Source organism: Lepisosteus oculatus, chromosome 12 (genome assembly GCF_040954835.1).
Source record: "Lepisosteus oculatus isolate fLepOcu1 chromosome 12, fLepOcu1.hap2, whole genome shotgun sequence".
Classification (NCBI taxonomy): Eukaryota; Metazoa; Chordata; class Actinopteri; order Semionotiformes; family Lepisosteidae; genus Lepisosteus; species Lepisosteus oculatus.
The window spans coordinates 38,739,412-38,766,348 of NC_090707.1; the positions used below are offsets into that span (position 1 = coordinate 38,739,412).

The 26,937-nt window shown below is 58.0% G+C and overlaps 1 protein-coding gene across 2 annotated transcripts; it reads right to left on the bottom strand.

The window, feature by feature from the left end:
- Positions 1-1,076: 1,076 nt before the first annotated feature.
- LOC107078893 (ATP-sensitive inward rectifier potassium channel 12) lies at positions 1,077-26,657 on the bottom strand. Of its 2 annotated transcripts, XM_069197013.1 has the most exons (3): positions 25,994-26,657; positions 10,942-11,139; positions 1,077-8,684 (listed from the first exon to the last, which is right to left on the bottom strand). In XM_069197013.1, exons 2-3 carry the CDS (start codon positions 10,977-10,979, stop codon positions 7,139-7,141), a joined length of 1,584 nt encoding a protein of 527 aa, XP_069053114.1. In that variant the 5' UTR covers positions 10,980-11,139; positions 25,994-26,657; the 3' UTR covers positions 1,077-7,138. The 2 variants fall into 2 exon arrangements, with proteins under 2 accessions (XP_069053114.1, XP_069053115.1); XM_069197014.1 differs by lacking the exon at positions 25,994-26,657 and having other exon boundaries at positions 10,942-11,234.
- Between the last annotated feature and the right edge of the window lie 280 nt (positions 26,658-26,937).

Genomic DNA, 26,937 nt, shown 5'->3' on the forward strand with positions numbered 1-26,937 from the left:
TCTAACGTCTCTTTATCTGCGTTTGTGTTGTACACCCAGTGGGCTGAAATTAAGGGAAGTCACTCCCAACCCCGTCTTCCCTCTTTCCCAGTTCTTTCCCAGATTTCCTGCCTTCGTCTGCCCCCCCCCTCCGATGCTCCAGCGCCCCCCCCCCGGTGATCCCAGGCCGCGCTCCAGCCAGGGAGATGGATCCCAGAGCCCGGGGTCATGACCTCTGCTGCCACGTGCCCCCCCGTCTCTCTCACTCCTCGCCCCAGATTATTTCGGGGTGCATCGTCGAGGTGGGTACCTTCCAGCACCCCACTTCCTCCCGGGGTGCGCAGATCGATTCCGATCTTTGGGATCCCGGTGTTATTCCTCTTCCAGGGGCCCCAGACGGAGTGTAGGCCTGAGCTCGCTCACGGGACGCCCCGCTATCGGCTCAGAGTGGCCCGTCAGCTCCGAGGCCCCCCGCCCAGGAATGGGTCAGCGCCTCTGGAGCTCGGAGCTCTGACCTCTGACCTTGCCCTGCGGGCGCGTGGGGGGCCACTAGGGCCCAGCGAGGCCACAGCTGAGCTCTCTCTGCGCCCCTTAATAACAGCACACTCAGGGACAGAGCAGCACATAGCCAGACCCCACGTCACCCTGCAGCTCCCAGCCAGCAGCCCCACTGGAGCCCAGCAGTGGGAGCCTGGCCAGGACCTGGAGGGGAGACTCCTGGGATCAACTGAGGCTGCTGCTGGGAGAGGTGTGAGTGGGGCCAGCAGGGGGCGCTCACCCCCAGTATAGTGACGGGGACCCTGTACTGTAAACGGGCGCCGTCCTTCGGAGGAGACGTAAAACCGAGGTCCTGACTCTCTGAGGTCATTAACAATCCCAGGGCGTCTCTCGACAAGAGTAGGGGTGTAACCACTGGTGGGGGTTACCTGTACAGTGCTTTGAGTGGAGTGTCCAGAAAAGCACTATATAAGTGTGAGCAGTTATTATTGCACACTCTCATCCAAATTCACAGAGGCCAGGGGGGAAACCGAGCCCCTCCAGTCACAGCAAGGAGCCAGGGGGCTTCTCTCAGGAAAGCCAGAAATCACAGAGAGTGGTAGAAAAATTAACAATATATCTTTATTTAAATATGTTACAACAGAGTTTCTAGACATTGAATAAAGTGCTTTTCAGAGATCGTTTTCCTTATTCGCTCCTGTGGTGTTGTACCGTGATGTTTAATTTACAGCTGTACATCTGAATGAAGCAGGAAGACTTAGCCAGGGTCGAAGGTCAGTTCCTCTAAAAACCAAACCAAACAAAAACAAAAACAACGAGAACAACAAAGTAATTCATCTGTTAAGTTTAAAAAAAAAAACAATCGAACCAGGAGCAGGCAGGCTGCGGTCCAGGGCTCCTCTTCGCGCCCAGCTCGGGCTTGATGGGGTAATTAGAGATTCATTTGGATCGCAGTCCTGCGGTGGACTGGAATGCCAGGTGTGTTTCTTTGTGTACTGGTACCTAACCCCGCCCCCCCACAGTATAAACCATCTGTGAGTGTTGGGAGTTCCACATCTGGGACATCTGGAACGGGAGAGACAAAGTCCGTCTCATTGAGTTTCGCCCCCTCCACAGCCCTGGAGCCTTCCATAGCAGCTACCTACAGGGCTGCACAGGGACCCCTGAAGGTTGATTCGATGCTTCTTAGGCCCCACAGCCTCTTTGCAGGCTTGACTCGTTCCCCTGCCCAGGCCTGCTGACGCAGCTCCCTGCTCGGACTGCCTACTAGTGTCCCAGTGCCCAGAGGCTGGATCCACTCCAGGTCTGCCTCCCTGCCGACCCCCAGACTGTGCTACTGCGTTCGCGGAGCGGTTGTCTGAGACCTGTCCTGACCTTCAGTCCAGATGGGTTCGCCCCTGGCACGCAAGAGCCCGCAGCTCGTCGGAAAACCTGGCCTGGCTGGAACAGCTGTGCAGCGGGAAGGTTCACCAGAGAAAGGGACTCCCAAGCCCTCTCTCACACAGACAGGTGAGCCCTGTGCCTGGGGCTCGTACGCAAGCCCGGTCACGGAGACACAGCCTTCGCTGTTCGCTGCTGTTGTGGGGAGACAGCATCGCTTTGTGTCGCACCCCCTCCTGGAGTATCCTGGTGTACCCCAGGTCTCCCTCAATCACAGCTCTGTAGCGTTTCAGGCTCCAAAAGATGCAGTTTAAAAATCGGATTGGTTTCGCAGGAGGAGCTCAGCTGGAACGAGACCAGTGATCAGAGCACTGATCGATACCCGATCACTCTGATTTATAGTCTGCCTTTTTCAGGGGATGCAGTTGCTTCTGGGGGGTAAGGCTCTGAGGGTGTGGACTTCGCCCGGATATCAAACAATCCCGAGGACCTCGTACTGAAGAGAGGTACCCCAACAGGGTGTGAAAAGAAGCATGAGACACTGGTTTATGGCACGATTCGGAAGAGGGGTGAGGATGGGGGTGTGGGGGCTCTGTCTGGCCTGTCCTGACCGCAGAGAGAGTTACAGGTCTGCCAGATCCCCAGCTGTGTCCACAGCCTCAGCCGTGAGGCTGACCTGAAGCAGAGGAAGGAGGCCTGATTCTCCTCCTCCTCCCCAGAAGAACGCAGAGCGTCTGACAACGTGCTCCTTACAGGACACGAGCTCCTCAAGAATGTGCTTGCTGCTTCGTTAGTGCTAATGCATGACGCAGAGCCTTCTAGAACACGCCTCCGACACAGGGTCTTCGAGAACACACCTCCGACACAGAGCCTTCTAGAACACACCTCCGACACAGAGCCTTCGAGAACACACCTCCGACACAGAGCCTTCTAGAACACGCCTCCGACACAGAGCCTTCGAGAACACACCTCCGACACAGAACCTTCGAGAACACACCTCCGACACAGAACCTTCGAGAACACGCCTCCGACACAGAACCTTCGAGAACACGCCTCCGACACAGAACCTTCGAGAACACACCTCCGACACAGAGCCTTCGAGAACATGCCTCCGACACAGAGCCTTCGAGAACACGCCTCCAACACACAGTCATCTAGAACACGCCTCTGACAGAGTCATCGAGAACACTCCTCTGACACAGAGCCATCGAGAACACAGAGCCATCAAGAACACGCCTCCAACACAGAGCCTTCGAGAACACGCCTCCGACACAGAGCCTCCAAGAACACGCCTCAGACACGGAGCCTTCAAGAACACGCCTCTGACACAGAGCCTTGAAGAACACGCCTCCGACGCAGAGCCTTGCAGAACACGCCTCCGACACAGAGCCTTCAAGAACACGCCTCAGACACGGAGCCTTCAAGAACACACCTCTGACACAGAGCCTTGAAGAACATGCCTCTGACGCAGAGCCTTGCAGAACACGCCTCCTACACAGAGCCTTCAAGAACACAGAGCCATCGAGAACGTCAGACATCGCCAGTTTCCATCTATCCTTGACTCCATCACTGACGCAGAAGAGGACACCTAGTGGACACCTGGTCTCCCTGCTGTCCAGACCGGCCCAGGCAGCCCTCCTGCAGGGGGAGCAGGGAGAGGATGGAGCCTGGGCACAAGAAGGCAAGCTGGAGCAGGAAACAGTCAAGGTCAGGGGCAGATCGGGAGGGGAGGACAGGGGTGGCGACGGGCCGCTGGAAGAGTCCGGGACAGGTTCGGAACGGGGAAGACAGGAAGGTAAGGGGGAATGAAGAGAACGAGCGAAAGCACAGGGAGAGAGCATCCTGGGAGGGAACAGGACTTTCTGAGAAGGGAGAAATCTGTTCCGATCTGTGTGGAAACTCAGCCTCCCCCTGCTGTATTACACAAGTTTCATTCTGCCGATGTACAGTCTGTCCATCAGTGCACGTCAGTGCCTGCAGAAATAGAACCACTTGTCCAAGTCTTGGTAACGCACGAAGGGAGATGATTAAAGCCTTATTTTTTAAAATAAAACCCAGTTTGGTGGAAATACGTGAGTCTGGGAATCCCAGGGCATGTGTGGGTTGACAGTGCAGTGCTCAGCAGTGACGATCAATAACACGGTGCTGGGGGGTCTGGCTGCAGCCCCATGGCACTGGGATTATGCAACAGCTGATGTGCTAAGCACCCCCCCTGCCAGCCTGGCCCGGTTCTGGCCAGCCTGGCTCAGCCCGGCCCGGCCCGCTGTGTCAGTGCGCTGAAGAGAGCCGCTCCTGTCGGCGCAGAGCTGTTGACAAGACACTTGTGTGTTTAAAGTGAGCACAGATTGCATCAGCTCTCCTCCTCTCTCCCACTCGCTGTGTCACCGAGCTCTTGGAACTTCACCGTGCTGTGTGTGCGTGTGTGTGTGAGTGAGTGAGTGAGTGAGTGAGTGAGTGAGTGAGTGTGTGTGTGTGTGTGTGTGTGTGTGTGTGTGTGTGTATATGTGTGTTTGTGTGAGTGAGTGTGCCTGTGTGCGTGTGTGCGCGCTCGTGTGTGTGTGTGTGCGCACACGTGAGTGCATGTGCATCTATCAACATGGTCAGAGGACAGTACAGTGAAATGTCCTGAAACACCTTTAGTGAACTCTAATAAAACGACCTCTAATGAATCTCCAAAGAAACAAAGAGCGTATATATGGTTTGCCTTAGAAGATTCTGTTCCTCTCGGATTGCTCTGTTTGCTCGTCTGTGTTTTCAGCCTGACGCTGTCTTTGATTTCTCATTTGTCAGGTCTGTGGGAGTGCAGCCTCTCTCTGTGCAGCGACTGGGATCAGACAGGAGCCCTGGAGGAGCCTGGGAGAGGACAGGAGGCCAGGGAGGGGACTCTGGGAGACAGAGGGAGGATGATCCGACAGGTTGGAGGCAAACCCACCGCGACTGCGAGGCAATGATTCTCCTTCTGAGCTGCGTGATGCATCAGTATGATCTCAGACGTTGGTGAACAATGCTGTCTCGCAGGCAGGTGTATCCTGAGGGCCTCGCTTCCTGCAGCAGGAGGACAGGACCAGCGCGAGGAGGTCTAGCAGTTTGACTGCGCCTGACGGGGGTGTCTGACTCTGAGGTTCTGGGACTCGTGAGACTGCAGAAACAGGACCCGCCCTGGACCGGGACAGCTGAAGCCTCATTGACCAGCAGCTCGGTCCGTTTCTGATCTGGCAGCGGAACACGACAGGCTCTCGCCCAAGTTACGAGTTCCGTGGGGCTGTGCCGTAAAACCTGAAACGGATCAGCCTGCTGGGCAATGGGAGTCTCTCTCTGGATTGCCTTGTTGAAGCTCCTCCTGTCTGAGTCTTATCTTCTGTGACAGCCTTGAAGAGCGCTGGCTGGTTATGGCCATGAGATGAGCTCAGCGCTGTCCCTGGGTGGGTCCCTGTCCTTTTCGTCTCAGGTGACTGCCTGGACAGGGGTGTCCACTCTGGTCCTGGACAACCTCAGTGGATTCCTCTTGTCTGCATTCCAGCTGAGCCCCTAGGTGACTCCATTGCATTCATCAGTGACCTAACCTAGGAGAAGAGGACACGCCCCCCATTTCCTTTTAAGGCCGACTCTCAAAGCCGCAGGACTGTGATTGGAGGTCAGGTGAGGGAGGGTGTGGCCACAGCTACACCAGGAAATGGGCAGAGTTGCCGGAAATTCTATCGTGCGAGCTACCCAGGCGGGAATTTAGGAATGGAGAAATAACTGCATCTTTTTTTAAAAAACAAAAATAGGTACAAAGTTTACTGTGCAGGTCATGCTAAGCAACAAACACCGGCTTCAAGTTTTTTTTTCTTTTAGCCTCATGTGCAGTTCATACAGTGTATAAACAAGTTCAAGAACAAGTTGCGCTTTCAAATCGGGAAAAAAAAACAAACGAAAATAAAAGGTCAACCTGAACGGAAACAGAAGAGCGTTCGTTCGTAATCCCCAAAGTCCGGACAGGAACCGAGAGCATGCAAGGGGATGAGCCGATACGAACTCCCCCCCGGGTCTCCGGCCTCGCCTCCACACCTCCCTGCGGCTCGAGCCCGGATCCCTGGTCCAGAAACCTGCGCCTCCCGCGCCAGACCCAGCGCATCAGACTGCGGATCCGGAGCAGGGGACACAGCGGATCTGCGGGTACGATCCAGTGCAGAGAGTCGGACAGAGAGCCCCAGATCGGAGCGAGCGCCTTCGGAAAAGCAAAGTCTTTTTTAAAATTGTCCTCCTTGGAAAATAACGGAACGCCTGTAAAGAGAAGTGAAATTAAAAGTCTGCAGAGCAACAACAAAAAGGAGAACTGGAAGTCTGTCGTGGAGTGGAGTGGAGTGGAGTGGACTGGAGTGGACTGGAGTGGGGGTTCCGGTCCCGTGGTGGAGAAGCGGAAGAAGACAGTGAGGTTTCCCAGTGATCTGGAAGAAACCGAAGGTGATTCCTCCGCGTGACTGCTCCCTCGGGAATCCCTCGGGAGTTCCCCCGATCTGGGCGGCCCCTGCGACGACCCCCCCCCGCCGGGGCCACAGCGGCAGGGTCCCTGCGGCCTTGCAGCGCAGCGAGTCGGCGGCCCGAAGCAGAAATCAAAACAGGAGGGGGAAGGAAAGGGGAGGGAAGCCGTCTTGCGGATTACTGTGGGATTGTCCGTGTCGCCCAGAGGACCCTTTTCCTCCGGGGTCGAGGTCCCCTTGCGGGGAGGCTTGTCTCCCGGTGGACGGGCGCCATCCGTGTGATTCTCGCGGGAGCGTGAGAGCCCTGCCCTGTCCCGGAGCCCTACTGGCGAGGAGGGAAGAGGGCAGCTGGGGATGGTAGCCATGATGGCCGGGCTGTCGGCGTACCGCTGGCCGGGGGGGAGGTTTCGGCTGATCCTCTCCTGCCGGCTCCAACTCGGCAGGGGGCCAGCACTGTACTGTGGCCTCCCTGCCCCTCCCAGGAGTCCACTGCCGGCCGTGCTCACCCCCGTCCCTGGCCGACGTCCGCGTGCCCGCCGCGCTCCAGGTTTCAGACCCTCCTGCCCGTGGAGGGAGTGGCGGGAAGGGGGGTTGCGACCCCGTGCGCCTTCCCGACCGCGAGCCGCGGGCGTGAACGAGCGGAGGCAGGCGGCGAGCCGGGGTCGAGCCCGGCGGTGGGAGGGAAGGCGTGTTTTTCGGGGAAGGGTAACGGCCAACAAGCAAACCCGTCCCAGCGAAGAGGGCGTAGGTTGGATCTGGGCTGTCCAGGGGGGGTTGGAGTTGGGAGAGGTTGTGCCCCCCCCCCCTCCCAGTCTGCCTCATATCTCTGACTCTCTCCTGAAGGACAGCGGGTCCAGTGGAATGGCGGCCTGCAGCCGGTCGAACTCCAGGCGGCTCTCCACGTCCAGGACTCTGAGGACATCGTCCGGGGCGCGGAAATCGCCCGCCCTGTCCCTCAGCTCCTCCATCTCCCTCCCCCGCTCCTCCTCTTCCTCCTCCTCCTCCCGGCAGTGCAGCGCCACCTCGTTCTCGTAGCAGAAGGCGCTGGTGGGCAGGGGCAGCATGGCGGGCGGGGGGCTGGGCGGGGGCAGCGACAGGGAGGGGCTGGTCATCTTGAAGGAGGCGTCGCTGAGCTCGCGGGCGCTGCACTGCGGGGTGGAGGGCACCTCGTACGTCTTGTGGAAGCGGGAGTAGTCCACCTGGTAGCGGTGCTTGTCTTCGAAGACCACCGGCTCGAACCGGTGGCCCCACAGGATCTCGCGGGCCAGGTAGGAGCTGCGGGCCTGCGTGGTCATCGCCGTGGCCTCCACCATGCCCTCCAGGATGACCACGATCTCGAAGTCCTCCGTCTCCAGGTCCTCCTTGCTCAGGCCGTACAGGGGGCTCTGCTCGTCGATCTCGTGGACGATCACCAGCGGGGAGACGAGGAACAGGCGGTCCAGCCCCGCGTCGTAGCCCACGTTCAGGTCCGTCTGCTCCAGGGGCAGGTACTCCCCCTCGGCGGTCATGTAGGGCTTGATCAGCTGGGCGCGCACGTGGGCCTCCACGATGTGGCTCTTGCGGAGGTTGCCCACCCGCCACATCAGGCACAGCTTCCCGTCGCGCAGGGCGACGACCGCGTGGTGGGAGAAGAGCAGCGTCTGCGCCCGCTTCTTGGGCCGGGCCATCTTGGCCATGATGGTGCCGATCATGAAGGAGTCGATGATGCAGCCCACGATGGACTGGACCACCACCGTGGCCACGGCGACCGGGCACTCCTCGGTCACGCAGCGGAAGCCGTAGCCGATGGTGGTCTGGGTCTCGATGGAGAAGAGGAAGGCCCCCACGAAGCTGTGCACGTGCAGGATGCAGGGCTTCCACTCCTCCTCCTCCTCCTTCCTGCCGCCTCCGGGCCCGCCCCCCAGGTGCGAGCCCAGCCCCCGGCCCAGGTCCAGGTCGCCGTGGGCCAGCGCCACGCCCCAGAACACGAGTCCGAACAGCAGCCAGGAGGCCAGGAAGGCAGCGGAGAAGATGGCCAGCATGTAGCGCCAGCGGATGTCCACGCAGGTGGTGAAGATGTCGGCGAGGTAGCGGCGGGGCTTGTCCTGCATGTTGGTGAAGACCACGTTGCACTGGCCGTTCTTCTTCACGAAGCGGCTGCGCAGGCGCCCCGGCCCCATCGTCGACACCTTACTTCCTCCCTGCCCGCTGTGGACCCCCATCCCTCCTCCCCCGCCCCCTCCTCCTCCTCCTCCTCCTGCTCCTGAGAGGTGGTGGCTGATGCTGATGCTGCTGTTGCTGTGGAGACCGCCTCCCCCTCCCCCATTGTGCAGCCCCAGCGTGGAAACCTTGAGGCCGTCCTCGTCCGTCGACACGATGCTGTACCTGGGAGAGGGGTGACAGAGAGACAGCGATGGAGCGGAGCTGGGGCGGAGTCCGGTCTAGATCCACAGCGCACCCTGCTCCCGGGACAGGGCCCTGCGGGGCGGCGGGTCTGGGGTGTGTGGTCAGTCTGTTTGTCGGGCCCCCGGCTGCGGGTGTGACCATCTGCCACCTCTGCCCCCCCCCCAGGCATGACCTTCTCAGCGGGGCAGGGATGAGGGATTGCGGTCACCGGGGGTTTAGAGATAAAACCTGAGCAGGAACAGTCCTGCTCTCGCTGTCCTGACTCACCAGGACAGCTGCATCCACAGTGATCCGCAGATCCACAGCCTGCCTGCCCTGTACGACACGCTGGGGTGTCTGGACCGCAGAGAGCCCCATACGACACACACTGGGGTGTCTAGACCGCAGAGAGCCCCGTACGACACACTGGACTCCACAGGGACTAGAAGAGTCTAGAGCCTGTGACTGGGCTGTGTCAGTGTGCTGGACTCCACAGGGACTAGAAGAGTCTAGAGCCTGTGACTGGGCTGTGTCAGTGTGCTGGACTCCACAGGGACTAGAAGAGTCTAGAGCCTGTGACTGGGCTGTGTCAGTGTGCTGGACTCCACAGGGACTAGAAGAGTCTAGAGCCCTGTGACTGGGCTGTGTCAGTGTGCTGGACTCCACAGGGACTAGAGGAGTCTAGAGCCTGTGACTGGGCTGTGTCAGTGTGCTGGACTCCACAGGGACTAGAAGAGTCTAGAGCCCTGTGACTGGGCTGTGTCAGTGTGCTGGACTCCACAGGGAACAGAGGAGTCTAGAGCCTGTGACTGGGCTGTGTCAGTGTGCTGGACTCCACAGGGACTAGAAGAGTCTAGAGCCTGTGACTGGGCTGTGTCAGTGTGCTGGACTCCACAGGGACTAGAAGAGTCTAGAGCCCTGTGACTGGGCTGCGTCAGTGTACTGGACTCCACAGGGACTAGAAGAGTCTAGAGCCTGTGACTGGGCTGTGTCAGTGTGCTGGACTCCACAGGGACTAGAAGAGTCTAGAGCCTGTGACTGGGCTGTGTCAGTGTGCTGGACTCCACAGGGACTAGAAGAGTCTAGAGCCTGTGACTGGGCTGTGTCAGTGTGCTGGACTCCACAGGGACTAGAAGAGTCTAGAGCCTGTGACTGGGCTGTGTCAGTGTGCTGGACTCCACAGGGACTAGAAGAGTCTAGAGCCTGTGACTGGGCTGTGTGTCAGTGTGCTGGACTCCACAGGGACTAGAAGAGTCTAGAGCCTGTGACTGGGCTGTGTCAGTGTGCTGGACTCCACAGGGACTAGAAGAGTCTAGAGCCCTGTGACTGGGCTGTGTCAGTGTGCTGGACTCCACAGGGACTAGAAGAGTCTAGAGCCCTGTGACTGGGCTGTGTCAGTGTGCTGGACTCCACAGGGACTAGAAGAGTCTAGAGCCTGTGACTGGGCTGTGTCAGTGTGCTGGACTCCACAGGGACTAGAAGAGTCTAGAGCCTGTGACTGGGCTGTGTCAGTGTGCTGGACTCCACAGGGACTAGAAGAGTCTAGAGCCTGTGACTGGGCTGTGTCAGTGTGCTGTACTCCACAGGGACTAGAAGAGTCTAGAGCCCTGTGACTGGGCTGTGTCAGTGTGCTGGACTCCACAGGGACTAGAAGAGTCTAGAGCCCTGTGACTGGGCTGTGTCAGTGTGCTGGACTCCACAGGGACTAGAAGAGTCTAGAGCCCTGTGACTGGGCTGTGTCAGTGTGCTGGACTCCACAGGGACTAGAAGAGTCTAGAGCCCTGTGACTGGGCTGTGTCAGTGTGCTGGACTCCACAGGGACTAGAAGAGTCTAGAGCCTGTGACTGGGCTGTGTCAGTGTGCTGGACTCCACAGGGACTAGAAGAGTCTAGAGCCTGTGACTGGGCTGTGTCAGTGTGCTGGACTCCACAGGGACTAGAAGAGTCTAGAGCCCTGTGACTGGGCTGTGTCAGTGTGCTGTACTCCACAGGGACTAGAAGAGTCTAGAGCCTGTGACTGGGCTGTGTCAGTGTGCTGGACTCCACAGGGACTAGAAGAGTCTAGAGCCCTGTGACTGGGCTGTGTCAGTGTGCTGGACTCCACAGGGACTAGAAGAGTCTAGAGCCTGTGACTGGGCTGTGTCAGTGTGTGCGTGTGTGTTTGTGCGTGTCTCCACCTCAGGGTGTCTAGACCGCAGAGAGCCCCATACGACACGCTGGGGCGTCAGGTCAGGTTGTACGGCGGCGTGCGGCCTCACCTGTTGACGCGCACCGTCCCCATGGCGCTAGTGATCATCAGGCTGGCGCTCAGCGGGATGAGGGGGCGGGCTGGCGGGGCGTCCCGGCTGGCGATTGGGCGAGGTGTGGCGAGGGGGTGGGCGTCGGCCTCGGCCGGAGGCAGGGTCTATTTCGGAAGATTGGGGATCGGCATGGCAGCTGGCCTGCTCGTGGCGTGCCTGCGGACAGCGGGAGAGACGGAGAGAGAGGGATGAGAGGGGCGAGGGGGCGGGGAGAGGCAGAGGAGGAGACGGTCAAACCCACCGCGGTCGTTACTGCCCTGTTTGTGCCGGTTTGCGACTTCCCACCTGCTCTCGTTCCTAAATTATATAGCGCCTTCCTTTCTGGGGGTGTGATATCACTCACCCCTCACAAAAGAGACAAGAGGCACGTGGCCTTCCGAAAACAAGAAGGCGCTATACCTCAGGAACGAGAGCAGCACTGACCGGTGGGTTTCAGTGCCCGTGCTGCGCGGAGCTCAGCGGAGCTCAGGGAAGGGGCGAAGGGAGAGGCGGAGGAGAGCGGGCGATCTCACAGCAAGGCTCTGACACAAACCAGTGCAAGATTCTGACTGACAGACCCTGCCTCCTGCTGCTCCACAGCGCTCGCGCCCCGTCAGAGAGGAGAGAGAGGCCCGGCCGCGGCTGGCCCGCTGTTATTGGCCTGACCTCTGTGCGCGCCCCGCAGTGCGGGACGGCCCGGGGGCGTGGGCGGGGGGGCGGCGGGCAGCCGTGTGCCCGGGCACAGAGAGGCAGGGAGGGCAGGTCAATGGAAAGTGGCTGGCAGGGACAGGATCGATCTGGGAGCGCGGTGATGACAGACACAGAGTTCCCATCGCAGTCAATGACGCGCGCAGTTATTGGAGCAGCTCAGCACACAGAGACGCTGAGGGGCTTGTTGAGGTGGAGACACGCACAAACACACACGCACACACTGACACAGCCCAGTCACAGGGCTCTAGACTCTTCTAGTCCCTGTGGAGTCCAGCACACTGACACAGCCCAGTCACAGGCTCTAGACTCTTCTAGTCCCTGTGGAGTCCAGCACACTGACACAGCCCAGTCACAGGCTCTAGACTCTTCTAGTCCCTGTGGAGTCCAGCACACTGACACAGCCCAGTCACAGGCTCTAGACTCTTCTAGTCCCTGTGGAGTCCAGCACACTGACACAGCCCAGTCACAGGCTCTAGACTCTTCTAGTCCCTGTGGAGTCCAGCACACTGACACAGCCCAGTCACAGGGCTCTAGACTCTTCTAGTCCCTGTGGAGTCCAGCACACTGACACAGCCCAGTCACAGGCTCTAGACTCTTCTAGTCCCTGTGGAGTCCAGCACACTGACACAGCCCAGTCACAGGGCTCTAGACTCTTCTAGTCCCTGTGGAGTCCGGGACACTGACACAGCCCAGTCACAGGGCTCCAGACTCTTCTAGTCCCTGTGGAGTCCAGGACACTGACACAGCCCAGTCACAGGGCTCTAGACTCTTCTAGTCCCTGTGGAGTCCAGCACACTGACACAGCCCAGTCACAGGGCTCTAGACTCTTCTAGTCCCTGTGGAGTCCAGCACACTGACACACAGCCCAGTCACAGGCTCTAGACTCTTCTAGTCCCTGTGGAGTCCAGCACACTGACACAGCCCAGTCACAGGGCTCTAGACTCTTCTAGTCCCTGTGGAGTCCAGGACACTGACACAGCCCAGTCACAGGGCTCTAGACTCTTCTAGTCCCTGTGGAGTCCAGTACACTGAAACAGCCCAGTCACAGGCTCTAGACTCTTCTAGTCCCTGTGGAGTCTGGGACACTGACACAGCCCAGTCACAGGCTCTAGACTCTTCTAGTCCCTGTGGAGTCCAGCACACTGACACAGCCCAGTCACAGCGATCTAGACTCTTCTAGTCCCTGTGGAGTCCAGGACACTGACACAGCCCAGTCACAGGGCTCTAGACTCCTCTAGTCCCTGTGGAGTCCAGGACACTGACACAGCCCAGTCAAAGGGCTCTAGACTCTTCTAGTCCCTGTGGAGTCCAGGACACTGACACAGCCCAGTCATGGAATGTTCTACTGTGTCTCCGAGTATCTCAGTGCCATTGCTGTCCACCTGTGCAGCAGACGACACTGAGATGAAGACAGGGCGCAGAGCACAGGGCACAGTGATTTAAACCACAGACTGCAGCAGGGCTCTGTGCGATTTGCATGGATTCAGCAGCAGTGAGCGCACAGGTTGAAATACCCTGCGCTGTGTCACCCGAGCGCACCCGTGTGTATGAACGCACAGTCGGGCAACGTGCTTGACTGCTCCGGGGCGCCCCGACCGCTGGTGAAACCTGGCCCGGATCAGGCAACTACGCCAGGCCTGGTCTCCTCTCACAGCTCTGTGCCCCTGTCCCCGGCGCAGGGAGGGGGAGGGCGACCGGTGCGGTGTGCAGATCAGAGCTGACAGCTCCCTCGCTGAGCCTCCGAGGAGCGAGGAGCAGCTCTCCAGCCGCGGGCGAGAGGGGGAGCGTCGCCCGAGACGAGCCCCAGCCCCCCCTTGCCCCCACGCTCGCCGGTCGGGGGGCCGTATCGAGTGGGCCCGCTCCTCGGGGAGGCTGATTGAGTGCAGGAGACAGCCCAGCGAGGCGAGGGGCCTGCCTGTCCCGTCGTGTCTGCAGATCAGGGAGAGAGCCGGGCCCTGGGTCGAGACCAGTGGCGCCGCAGAGCCCCTGCCGCGTCAGTGCACCGCGGATTCATGAGCAACAGCAGTAATCATCCTCATTATCATCCTCATCATCCTCCTTTCCGAAGTCAAGGGCTCTGTACGTCGTGGGGAAAAAGCACAATAAACAATCAATGCCACGGAGGACAGGAAGTAGGGCAGCCAGACCCCTGCCGAAAGGGGGAGAGGAGAGAGTTGGGGAGCCCGTGGAGTAACGAGCTGTTATAAAGGCGCCATTCCTGCACTCAGCACTGATAGAAACTGCCCAGTGCAGACACTAACGGTGAAGCCTCTGCTGATGAATGCAAACAGTGACGTGTGCTGGTAAGCGTGTAACTGAGGATTAATAGGGGTCCGTTCTTGCCTGGTGTTGTTTTGTTAACCTGCCTCGGGTTATGGAGCTTTGAGGAACGGAGCTGGAGAGTTGCTGCCCCCCCCTGCTTCACTGCAGCCCTCGTGTTGTCATGTGGGGCCTGCTGGACACTCACGGGCAGCGGGCGGCCTCGGCGGAGCGGCGCGGTCCCGCAGCCGGGCCGGGGGCGCGCCTTACGTAAGCCCCCGCGCCCGGTGAGCGAGCGCCGCCGCCGCCGGTGACACTCGGGCGCGTGTCCGAGGCGCGCAGGGCGCCTCTGCGGGCGTGTCGTCACAGTCTTGCAACGGAAGAGACGAAACTTTTACTTTTAAGATGAAACGTCGAGCGTCGTGCCTCTGCTGTGCGCGTACCCTGCGTGCAGCGGTCGGGAGTTACGGTGTGTTTTTAGCACAGGACAAAGTCATTCAAAGCCTTCTCTGATATTCATTTCTACTCTTCCCGCGGCTGTGAAAGTGATTCTCGCAGGGTGTTTTGGCTGAGGAAAACACCCGGCCCGTCACACAGGGCCTGTCGTTGGCACACTGACCAAGTCTCCAGGCGCCTGGTCACGCCACGCCACGCCACGCCGGGTGGTCCGTCACGAAACCGGCCTCGGGACCTGAGCACCCTCGTCACTGGCCTCGATTCCCTCCCCTGTGCACAGCCCGCACACGCCCGCTTTGTGAGCTACACCTCACAGATCTGGCTGGATCAACTGCCGTCTTAAAACACCTACAGGTGTACCGTGTACCGTGTGTGCAGTATATATACCCCAGGTGTACGGTGTGTGTGCAGTATATATACACACCAGGTTTCAGTATATACACCAGTGTGTTCAGTACAGTATATACACACTCCAGGAGTGCAGTGTGTTCAGTACAGCATACAGTATGCACACAGCAGCTATTCAGTATATACACACTCCAGGAGTGCAGTGTGTTCAGTATATATCTGCTCCTGAAGACCCCCCGAGTGTCAGGGGGATCCCCGTTTCCATCAGCCGATCGTCGGGAGCCGACCGTACACGAGCGCCCCCCGCAGAGGCAGTGTGGTCAGCGGGGCAGGCGGTCAGTGACCCGTGATCTGGTTTTCACGATGTGCTCCGGTGCCGCTCTCCGCGGTCACCCTGCCCACCGATCGTTCGTCCTGCTGATGGTTCAATCTCTGGCGACTTGCTCCCATTTATGCAGCTGCGCTTGTGCGTGGAGGTGAGGTACTGTGGTTTAACGCCCTACAGCTGTGCTCCCACCCCTGGGATCTGAAGCCACAACCCCCCAGGTACGACGGTGGAGCCCGGCCCACTCCTCCTCGCTGCCGCCGCCCCCCCGAGCGTCCCTCCCTGCTGCAGACCGAGGCGCAGGGACGCGTGTTGTTATCGCTCCACAGAAGCGTTATTGATGTGGAAACGGGCTGCTCTCTCCCCCGTGAGCCAGCCCAGCCGAGAGCGCCTCTCCAGACAGAGAGAGGAGGAGCCCCGCGGCTCCGCACCAGTCACGGGCGCTTCCAGTCAGGCCAGCAGCGGCAGGCGGTGTCCAAGCCAGTCCTAATTAATTGCATTCAATATGTGCACCTGTGCGGCTCTGCTGCCGCCCATGTGTGGCTACATGCTTTCCCTTTAAAAGGTGGGGATTAATATCTTCCATCCATTCGTTTTCCAGCTGCTTTATGCAACCGAGGGTCACGGAGAGCCGGGGGTCTGTCCTAGCAAAGCAACAGGCACGAGGCAGGGCACGCACACAGACACACACTCACACCACGGCCAGTTTTCCCAGCCTGTCTTCGGACCCTGGGTGGAAACCCATGTGAACACGGGGGGGAACATGCAGACTCCACACAGACAGCACTCCCAGGAATCGAACCCGGGGCCCCAGCGCTGACCACTGTGGCACCGTGCCGCCCTCGAGATGGACCATTTATCCTCTCTTCGTTTCCATTGGCACACCCAGTAAAAATACCAGTATCTGAGGAAGCTGGTGATTCATTTTTGAAGAGGGTGGACAATTTTTTTCGGAACGTTAAATAATGATATTATTGCTCTGCAAGTAGTCCAGAAAAGGGTCAGCAGATACATTTCAGACGCACTGGACACCACAGCACTGATCCAGCACTGTTACTGACACACTGGACACCACAGCACTGATCCAGCACTGTTACTGACACACTGGACACCACAGCACTGATCCAACACTGTTACTGACACACTGGACACCACAGCACTGATCCAATACTGTTACTGACACACTGGACACCACAGCACTGATCCAACACTGTTACTGACAACTGGACACCCCAGCACTGATCCAACACTGTTACTGACACACTGGACACCACAGCACTGATCCAACACTGTTACTGACACACTGGACACCACAGCACTGATCCAACACTGTTACTGATGCACTGGACACCATGGCACTGATCCAACACTGTTACTGACACACTGGACACCACAATACTGTTACTAACACACTGGACACCACAGTACTGATCCAACACTGTTACTGATGCACTGGACACCACGGCACTGATCCAACACTGTTACTGACAATTGGACACCACAGCACTGATCCAACACTGTTACTGACAACTGGACACCACAGCACTGATCCAATACTGTTACTGATGCACTGGACACCACAGCACTGATCCAACACTGTTACTGACACACTGGACACCATGGCACTGATCCAACACTGTTACTGATACACTGGACATCACACCACGGATCCAATACTGTTACTGATATACTGGACACCACAGAACTAATCCAACACTGTTACTGACGCAATAGTGTCTTCTACAAACGCAAAAAGTTTCTCGTGTGTTTTTTACTGTGTGGAGCCAGCAAGCCTCCGTACCCTGACGACCCAGGGCGAGAGGACACGCCTGAGCTCCAGGAGCTGTGAGGCTGGTCCCTTCCATACCGGTGAGTAAGGCAGTTTTTACGGCATTTATTTGATCACAGGTGGGGGAAATACACTAAGAGACTGTAAGTAACGGCGTTGTAAAAAGGTTGAAACGCGTATCCGTTTGGATGACGGTACGTAACGCAGTTTGAAGCTTCGGTGGGTTTTTAACGGAAAATCCAGTCGCTTAAATACATGTGTATCGCAGGAGAGCCAGGCGCACACGAAGGTTTGTGGAGTATGTCGAGTACAAAACCGCCGCTTGGCTCGGACCCGTGTCCAGACAGGGAGGTGTTCCCGAGCGCGGCTGTGAAACAGCAGGGTGTTTGCGTGAGATAACTGGGGTTCTAAATGGGCTCGTTCTTGGTCGTCCCTACCGGAAGTTCGGTTGAGAACTTCTAGAGAATTCATTGCTAATTCATGAACAGGGAAGAGCGCATTCCCTACAAACAGCAGGTGACAGGATCTGACAGGATTCCAGCAAGGGGCTCCGGACTGCGGGCGACCTCCTGAGGTCACTCGTGCAGGTGTTAAAAAAACCCCAGCAGTAACTCGGATGAGCAATTTCGCGTGTCGGACGGGGCCCCAAGTCCTTAAAGAGTCGTTTCCTGAAAACGTGGGGTCCTGGTTAGCTGTCTCATGGTATCACAGAAAGACTACTTTGGGCATGTTCCTGACGAGCCTAGAATACTTGTTGTAATCTATCACTAATGGAGTTTGTAACGACTGTTCCGGGGGCATGACCACAGGTCCAAGTTCAATCGGACTCGGCTGTCAATAATTAGCGATCACCCCTGACGTCACTTCCTCTCCTGGGACACTATAAATACTGGAGCCCCTGGAGCCCCCTCTCTCCCTCGAGAGCCTCTTTTCACACCCCTCCTCCAGCCCACCTGCCCCCCCCCCTGTCTCAAGTATTCAAAGTATTAGGACTATTAGGCTATTAGGACTATTAGGCTATTAGGACTGATAGCAGGTGGCACGTCTTTACACAAAGGGTGGTGGGAGAGTGGATCGAGCTGCCCAGCTGTGTTGTTGGAGCCTGCACCCTGGCTTCTCTCAAGACACATCTGGAGGAGATCCCTGGACTAGTTAACTACTAACCACCTAACGAGCTGTAGCCTGTAGCCTTGTGTGGCCTTTCCCTTGTTCTCTTGCTTGGGTTATGAAAGGATTGCCTTTCAGGTTGTTCTAGAAAACCATGCTTGTGTTAGTACTGGCTCCCACTGGGTGAGTGTTATCCGAGCCTGCGAGACTGGCTGGGTACACAGGTCATCACAGCAGTACGGAGCACAGTGCCTCCTGAGGTCTCGCCAGCTGAGTGCCACTCACTCTGCAGGGAGGGAGCTGCCTGTTCCCCCTCAGGGTGGGGACAGACTCACAGTATCAGGTGGCAAAATCAAGCTCTTCCTGCTGGTCACCACTGTGTGTACAGTGTACTGTATATACAAACTTCTGGTGTGCAGTGTGTGTACAGTATATAAACACCAGGTGTGCAGCAGTTTGTGCACAGTATACGTACACCAGATGTGCAGTGTGTGTACAATACATAAACACCAGGTGTGCAGCAGTTTGTGCACAGTATACGTACACCAGATGTGCAGTGTGTGTACAATACATAAACACCAGGTGTGCAGCAGTTTGTGCACAGTATACGTACACCAGGTGTGTAGTGTGTGTACAGTACATAAACACCAGGTGTGCAGCAGTTTGTGCACAGTATACGTACACCAGGTGTGCAGTGTGTGTACAGTACATAAACACCAGGAGTGCAGCATCTCGTGCCTGTGTGCTGTCAATGTATACTCAATGTATATCGCTCTGTCAGGTGTGCAGTCTGTATGTACCAGGTATATAGCGTGTATACATCAGGTGTGCAGTGTGTGTGTGGTACACAGTGCCAGGTACACAGTATGTAGTCACCAGGTGCTCATTAAATAATTACCAAAGCCGTTGCCATGGGAACCAGGGCCTGCTTGAATAACTATGTCAGGTTCTGGGTTTGTGTGTGTGCTGGAGAGAGAGGAGGAGAGGTCTCCACAGATAATGGGGGGCGTAAGTGTTGTACACTGTGAGTCACGGATGAGAGACTGATTCATAGACAGCAGCAAGGGAAAGGGGCCAGCGGCCAGTGGTTCTGACCCGCTCTGGGAGTGCAGCCGGGCCTACAGGAGCGAGCGAGGGCTTGACCGGGCTGCTCCTCACACCCCCCGGGCTCCGGTCCCCGCGTCCCCCTGTCCTTCTGCTAGCGGTGGCTCTCTCTTTCTCTCTCGCGCCAACTCCCCACCCCCACGCGCGCGGGCCTCGTCTGAGAGAGCTGATTCACAGCGGCTCTCAGCTCTCACACAGACAGCGAGAGAGGGTCTGGTGAGGAGACGGGCTGTTCGGTTTGCCAGAAGACCGTGAAATACACAAACAGAGCTCCGCCACTGACCGCTGGGCTGAGTGACACACATGTCCGGTGCACGGTGCTCAAGTCATAGCCTGTATGGCTGATGAACAGGGTACAGCAGTACAGGAATTCTGGGTACAGCAGGTAGCCCTCCCTCCCACCAAAGGTTAAAGGTTAAAGTTTAAGGCTTGGATGTTCGATGTAGCTGTCTGAGGTCTTGGTGTGTTTGCTGGAGTCTTGAATAGGCTGATTTTCTACCAATACAGCCTTGTTTACCGAAAAAAAACAACTTCATTTCTGTATTTTCCTGTCCAGTTCCCAGTCCAGGTTTTTGGGTTAACCAGAACCATGTTCTTCAGTCGTCCACGTTCAAAATCACCAGGTCAAGTTGCTCCTTCAGTCTTATTAATTCTCCTTCCTGTGTCAAGAACAACCTTCTCCACAGCTCCCCAGTCCTCCCAGACAGCTGCTCCTTCCCTTAACTACCCACGGGAGGTGCTCTCCAGGTGCGTCAGGTGCCCTTGCTTGCTCACGCTCCTCCAGAGCCCCAGGGTTACCTGGGACTTGTAGTTTTTTTTTACCTTCATGAATCCATTTCCTTTAGCTCAGCCTTGGTGACGTGATGATCATCCGTTACCCTGCTCCCCGCGGTGTTACAGTGTTCCTGTGCATTGTGACCAAAGAAGTCGTTTTCATGATGCCTCTGACAATAAACTCCGCGAAGGATCACTTACAGAGCACCAGATCACTGAATTTAGATACGAGCCGGTCAGAAACCCTCCCAGCTTGAGTGCCAATTCTGCTTAGAACAGTCTGAGAATGTCACATCGGGAGAGAAGATTCAAATTGCTCCTGGAGGTCGGCTCTCAAGCTTCATGCAGCCCTTCTGCACGTACTCTGACACGTCCATGTTCCTCTGCGGCAGGGGCTCCCAGTCCTGGTGCTGGGGACCCCCACGCCTGCTGGGCTTGTGCCCCAGCCCGGCCCTCAGTCGCCCAGTCAAACCCCTGGCTGACTTCATCACGGTCGGACGCACCTGAGCTGAACCATGCTGGAGCTTCAGCCTTTGCCTTCTGTGTCAGTGAAGCCGAAGCCCCGCCTCGTGCCTGGAGACCAAGCAGAGACATTCCAGCGCAGCACCTTCACAGATCCGTCACGGCGCCGGCTGTGTCGCGAAGGCGGAGGGGGGGAGTGAAACCAGCAGCTCTGGGGGTCACCAGCAGCGGGACTGGGGAGCACTGAGGGGGGGCTGGTCTGGGGCTGCAGGCGGGGCAGGAAGAGGGGCGCTCGAGAGACGGCGCGTGGCGGAGGGCAGGTCTCCTGTCTCCGTACAGACGGGGGCAGAGCACCGACAGCAGGGCTGTTGATCTTCTGTTCCTCCACCTCTCCGGCTGTCTCTGCTAATCCTGGGATCATATATTATTGCCTCTAAGCCGCGGTTTCCCTGTCCCGAGGGCAGCGGGCTGATCCCACAGGGCCGGTCTCCTTGGAGGGATCAGAGCACCTTCGTGAACCACTGCTGCGTCTCGGCTTCCTGCCCCCAGGAAGGATCTGTCCTGTTAGATCCCGGAGCCTGAGCCCCCAGCAGGAGCAGCAGGGAGTACTATTTCATTGACCGAAAAAGGTAGAAATAGGCTTAAAAATATACTTTTAAATAAAATGTGCAATAGAAAAAAATCGTATATGTGCCACTAAGGTGCTGTGCCTCACTCTGCGGTGCAACAGCTGAGCCCCACACAGGATTGGAACCTGCAACCCACGGGTTAGCTGACCGCTCCCCAGCACCAGTGCGAGGAGACAGAGCTGCGGTAGTCCGTCTGTGTAGTTTCCTGTCCTGTGGACAGGCTGACAAGCATGGCGGCAGCAGGTCCCAGACGTACAAAATTATAGCCCCTTGCAAAACAAAACTACAATTCCATGCAAGCATGCAGACTCCACACGGACAGGCACCTGCACGGCTCTCAGCGGCAGAGGTAGGGGCAGAAACCGCTGAAGGACACAGGGTGTAAGCTAGGCAAAGCATTACAGCACCGAGGAAAACGAAAGTGAAGTACAGAGAGCTGTGGCACAAGGGCAGCCTGTTTACGGTGATGCATCGTGGGAAAGCTGCAGGAATCCCTCCTGTGTTTATAGAGATGCACCTCTGCCAGACTAGGAGCAGGAGCAGGAGCAGTCCTGCAGCAGCAGCAGACCTGCCGAATCGAACTGTGACACCTGGACATGGAGACAGCAGCCTCCGGTAAAACACCTGGCATAAATCAGAGCTGACACGCCCCCGTCGTGTAGCCCAAACGTTGTGTGCCACGCAGGGCCTTACACAGATGCCGATATTTATGCATTGGCGTGTGGGGTGGGGTGTTGGGAAGTCTGAGGGGTTCGGGGACTCTTATTTCAGTAGGTTCTGCGCGGAAAGTATTTCAGAGCTGTAGGGCTTCTCGTAGGAGCAGGAGCAGTTTCCGGGGGAGTGGAATAGAGGCTGGGCTCTGGAGGGGTTGTGCCGTGGCTGAGAGTTGGACAGTCCGGCCTGAATATCCTATCGGCCACCTCGCCGCGTCTCGCTGTCCTGCTGTACGGTTTAGACATCGGGCTGTCCGGGGGTCTCCCCTCACCGGTGAAATGCTGTGCTCTACAGAACCGCTGGTGTTCGGGGGGCTGCCGCGATCGCTGAGATGACAGAGGGATTTCTGCACTGTCACAGGCAGCAGAGTGAGGAGTAAGGACCTCATGGGTGGCGGATATTCTAAACAGGCCAGTTCAGCGCAGGACAGGTGCCGAGATCGAAGACGCACACAAGCGTGCACAAACACGCACACAGACACGACCTCGGGTACTACAGTCCACCCGCCAGCTCGTCCTTCTTCCGACTGCTCTCCTCCACTGCCACGTTTCCATGTTTCTGTTGTGATAAAGTACTGAAGAACGACTCCTTCCTGCTCTCACTGAAGCACACAGAACAGATCTGGACTCTCATTCTTCCGATGAGATGAGTCTGTGATCGTGTTTGGACAGGGGGGTTGTGTCACTGTGAGGACCTGAGCTCATCATCGCCGTCGGTGTAGCTACCCTGCAGCTCAACCCTCGAACCCGCTCCTCGCCGGGGCCCCGACACTTGCCTGACCTGGGGGTGCTGGCCAGGACAGGGTCCTGCAGGGGCCTGCAGGGCCACGGTGTCCCACGGGTCTGGGGTCCTCCTTCCCGCCTCGGTTAGCGACCGGTTCAGAAGGGCCCCTTGTGGAGCAGCCGAACGGAACGCCGTTCTAGGAGCAGAGATGACTCGGTGACCGATCTCGTTTCTGAACTGCTGGGAAAGGGCCAGTCCTTTCCTGCATTTTGCAGGTTGTTTTGTCACTCTGTGGGACCGGATTTGATTAGAAGCGGGAAGGCGTTAGTTCTCAATCCCAGCCCGGTTCTGTTCGGCAGGGGAGCTGATCTGAGGATCTCTCCCGCTGGCAGTGACAGCGCTGGCGCTGCCCTGCTTGCCCAGGGGAGAGGCCTACCGCGTGACTGAGGGCAGCCTGTGGGCTATCTCCCCCAGCCTCGCCTAATTAGAGCGCAGGTGTGACGGGCGCCCCTGGGGGACAGTGCTTCATTATTCCGTTCGATGGACCCGGGCTTGTGGAGGATTAGGCACAGGAGACTCAGGAAGCAGCTCGGCGGCAGGTGCCTGAGTGAGCAGAGCTGGTGCTCAGGAACACTGCCCTCGCAGCAATAAGCCGAAGTCACAGTGGCTCTTGCAGGGTGGGCAGTTCTGAGACCTGAGCTCGAGCTCTTTAATTGTATCTCATGCTCCTAAAAGGTGACGGTTGACTGCTCACACTGGTGAGGCTGAGACCCAGTCAGGAGCTGTCTGTCTGTCTGTCTGCTCACACTGGTGAGGCTGAGACCCAGTCAGGAGCTGTCTGTCTGTCTGTCTGTCTGTCTGTCTGCTCACACTGGTGGGGCTGAGACCCAGTCAGGAGCTGTCTGTCTGTCTGTCTACTCACACTGGTGGGGCTGAGACCCAGTCAGGAGCTGTCTGTCTGTCTGTCTGCTCACACTGGTGGGGCTGAGACCCAGTCAGGAGCTGTCTGTCTGTCTGTCTGTCTGTCTGTCTGTCTGTCTGTCTGTCTGTCTGCTCACACTGGCGTTGCTGAGACCCAGTCAGGAGCTGTCCAGCGCTGGGCTGTGCTGGAATCTGGTGCTGTCTCGTGTGTATGAGGCGCTGTGGTGTGGAGGTGTCCTGGCCTGCGCAGTGCTGAAGCTGGCAGGGGAGCTGTCCGGAGGCGGACGGTCCTGAAGCCGCCTCAGCACTGTGCTGCTGTGCTGCTGTGCAAAGTATGCAGAGCAGCTCCCTGCTTCTGGCGCTGATACTCTGCAATAACCTCCACGACCTGCCTTCCACAGCTGACCACGTCTTCAACAATCACACCAGGAGGCTAGCAAGCCCCCAGGTGCTGGAACAGGGCTGCCACCCACTCCCTCTCTCCTGAGCAACTTTACTGGGTGTCTTTTTCGGCCTGTACTGGACCTGAAACACTTGATTTTACTTTGAGCAACAGGACATGTCCCGCACACGGCAATAACAGTTCACACGGACTACCCCAACTCGAAACGGAAGGAAAACCTGCTTTCAAAGTGTCGATTCCCGCCCGACATATACCGCCTGTGAGAACACACGGCCCTTCAGGAAACAGGGGGGCTGTCGCCCACTGACAGCGAGTCCCCCAGAGGCAGTGTTCCCTTTAAACCGACCGGGCGTCCGCGGGTTCAAGCGCTGGACCGCTTGATGAGGACTCCAGGTTTACTGGTCATCATCATCATCGCTGTCCGCCTCCGAGCCCGTGTGTGCGCCTGGGCTCGGCCGGCTCAGTGCGGGTCGATGCATGCGCCCGCCTGCGCCCCCGTGAACGCGCCCCCCCTCGCCGCCGCCGCTCCTGCCCCGCGCGCGTCTCCAGCCCGGGGTCCGCCGGTCCGGTCCGGCCCGGCGCGAACGAGCCGCCGAGCCGAACTTCTGCCTGCGGTTCGCGCCCCCCCTCGGCCGGAGTGGCCGGGGGTTCTGCCCGCTTCCCCGTCCTGTCCACCGAGGCGTCCTGCCCACCAGAACCCGCACCAGAACCTGCACGGTACCGCCTCCCCGATCACACCCTGCCTGTCCTCCTCTACAGGCCGATGTCAGGAGGAAACTGAAACTGCCGCGCGGTTCAGCTGTCGCGGTCGCTGTCGCGGTCAGTGGTGCCGGAGCCGTCAGGCTGGGTCTGTGCAACACTGAAACCGGAACAGTTCGGAGCCAAAATCCTGAATTCCGCGTGAAGTTGGGCCACACGACACGCCTGTGCTGCTCTCCGGCCCGACCTGCGAAAGCGGCGCTCTTCGCGCTGGAGCGATGGCGGTTTGTGTCCCCGTGTCGTTCAGAAGAAAGTTGGAGGAAGAGCTCGACTCTCCGCTCGTGGGGCTGGGGGCCTCTGTAGCGCGCCAGGCCGGTGGTCCCTGACTCTCCTCTCCTGCTTGGGGAGATTTTCTCCCGGGGGGCAGTCGCTCCAGGAGGCCAGAACTGCGCCCCGGGGAAACGGGTAGTGTCTGGTTTGGGGTTTTGTGTCGCAGCGACACGACGCAGCTGAAAAGCAGCGCTACTGGGGGAACTGGGGGAACTGGCCCCGAGGGGCGCGAGAAGGCCAGCAGGTGAATACAAATGCGTCTCCCGGGCGAGGGTCGCTGCTGGAGGTGTTCAGGTGTAAATCCGAATATACAGCACTCTGTGCGTGAATCCGGATTCACCTGTGCGTGAATCTGAATCTATCTGTGTCTGAGTTTGGATTTATCTGTGTGTGAATCTTAATCTATCTGTTTAAAAATAAAAGACGGGTTTTAGAATCTCGACCATCTTTCAAAATTGAAAAGCAACTTGCCTCCCCCCACACACACGCACGACCGCGAGTAGCAATCTCTTCCATTGTACAAAAAAATAAAAAATAACGCCTCATTAGAAGCATGTTCCTCAAACTCTTCGCGACACGAAATCAATGCCACGCGGGGGGGATGGTTTGAGACCGGTCTCACGCAGGGAAGCACGCAGGTGTCTTTCCGTGACGGGGAAACAACAGGTGAGCACCCGGCGCGCGCGGGGGCGCGGGTCCGGTCCAGACCGGTCCGGTCTGGTCTGACACCGCTCGGGACCCGCTCTCTGAGACGCCCACCGAAGCCAAGCCGAACCGCCACCGGCGTCGCGGGCTCTCGTGGGAGGGGAGGGGGGGGATTCTGCGCGCGTGGGCTCCACGCAGCTGCGCTCTCCTCGCGCCCGTGGAGAGGAGAGTGGCGAGCCCCCCGAGCGGCTGAGGAAACCGAACTACGCGGTTCCGATATCCATCCTCCGCACGGGCTCACCGCACTGTTCCCAACGAACACCCGGCCCGTCTCCCAGGCGGAACAGGACGTTTTGTGACAAATCGCTGAAGTTCTGCGATAATAATAATAATAATAATAATAATAATAATAATACCAACACTTGTGCACGAAACGGTTCTCTTTCCCTCAGTGTAGAAAGAAGTTGTTGTTGTTGTTGTTGTTGTTGTTATTGGGGGTTCTTATGCAAACGCCTTAATAAGCTTATGGCTGTAGCGTCGGCTCGTGAGCCCAGACCCCCCGGCACCCCAACCCTGCTCGCGGCGTGTGGAAGTTAGAGAGGCAGTCTGGAGCCGGCGGGTAAGGCGCTTACCTTCCTCCGTGGGGGGGACCGTCTCGTGGGGAGCCCACTCCTCCCGCGGGCCCGGGCGGGGGGTCCACGCGACTCCCTCGCTCGATCCCAAATCCCACGTCCCGCCGCCGCGCCGCGCTGCTCCCGGAGCGGCCCCAGACCCCTCCGTGTCCCTGTAACTGTGGAGCGGGGACTGCCCGTGGAGTAGATATCCCGGAGCGGTGTCGTATCCCCGCGCACCCTCCCCGCGCCCGCTCCTCGCAGCGCCACAGGGCTGGAAAACTTCTTCCCCCCGAACCCGCGCTTCCTCCTGCCGCCCCGCCGGTGCGGTCTCTGAACTCGCCGGTCCGTCCCCGAGCCACCTGGTTTCCTTCGTGTCCGGACGGCTCCTCTGCTCCCTGTGTTAATCCCGGCGGCTGGCTCGCGCGCGCTCGCTCGCTCTCTCTCTGACGGCGCGGGGAGAGCGAGCCGTGTGGGTCTGGGCGTCAGCAGCCCGCGTGCGCTCACGGCGTGGACGGGTCCTCGGCGCGGCGCGTGCTGCGAGTGTGTGACGGTGCTGTGCATCCGTGTGTGGTGTGCTGTGAGTGTGTGACAGCGCATCAGTGTGTGTTGTTAGTTTGTGTACTGTGTGTGGTGTGCTGTGAGTGTGTGACAGTGCATCAGTGTGTGTTGTTAGTTTGTGTACTGTGTGTAGTGTTTTGTGAGTGTGTGACAGTGCTGTGCATCAGTGTGTGTTGTTAGTTTGTGTACTGTGTCTGGTGTGCTGTGAGTGTGTGACAGTGCTGTGTATCAGTGTGTGTTGTTAGTTTGTGTACTGTGTGTAGTGTGCTGTGAGTGTGTGACAGTGCTGTGCATCAGTGTGTGTTGTTAGTTTGTGTACTGTGTCTGGTGTGCTGTGAGTGTGTGAGCTGTGTATCAGTGTGTGTTGTTAATTTGTGCACTGTGGGTCCCTGTGTATGGTGAGA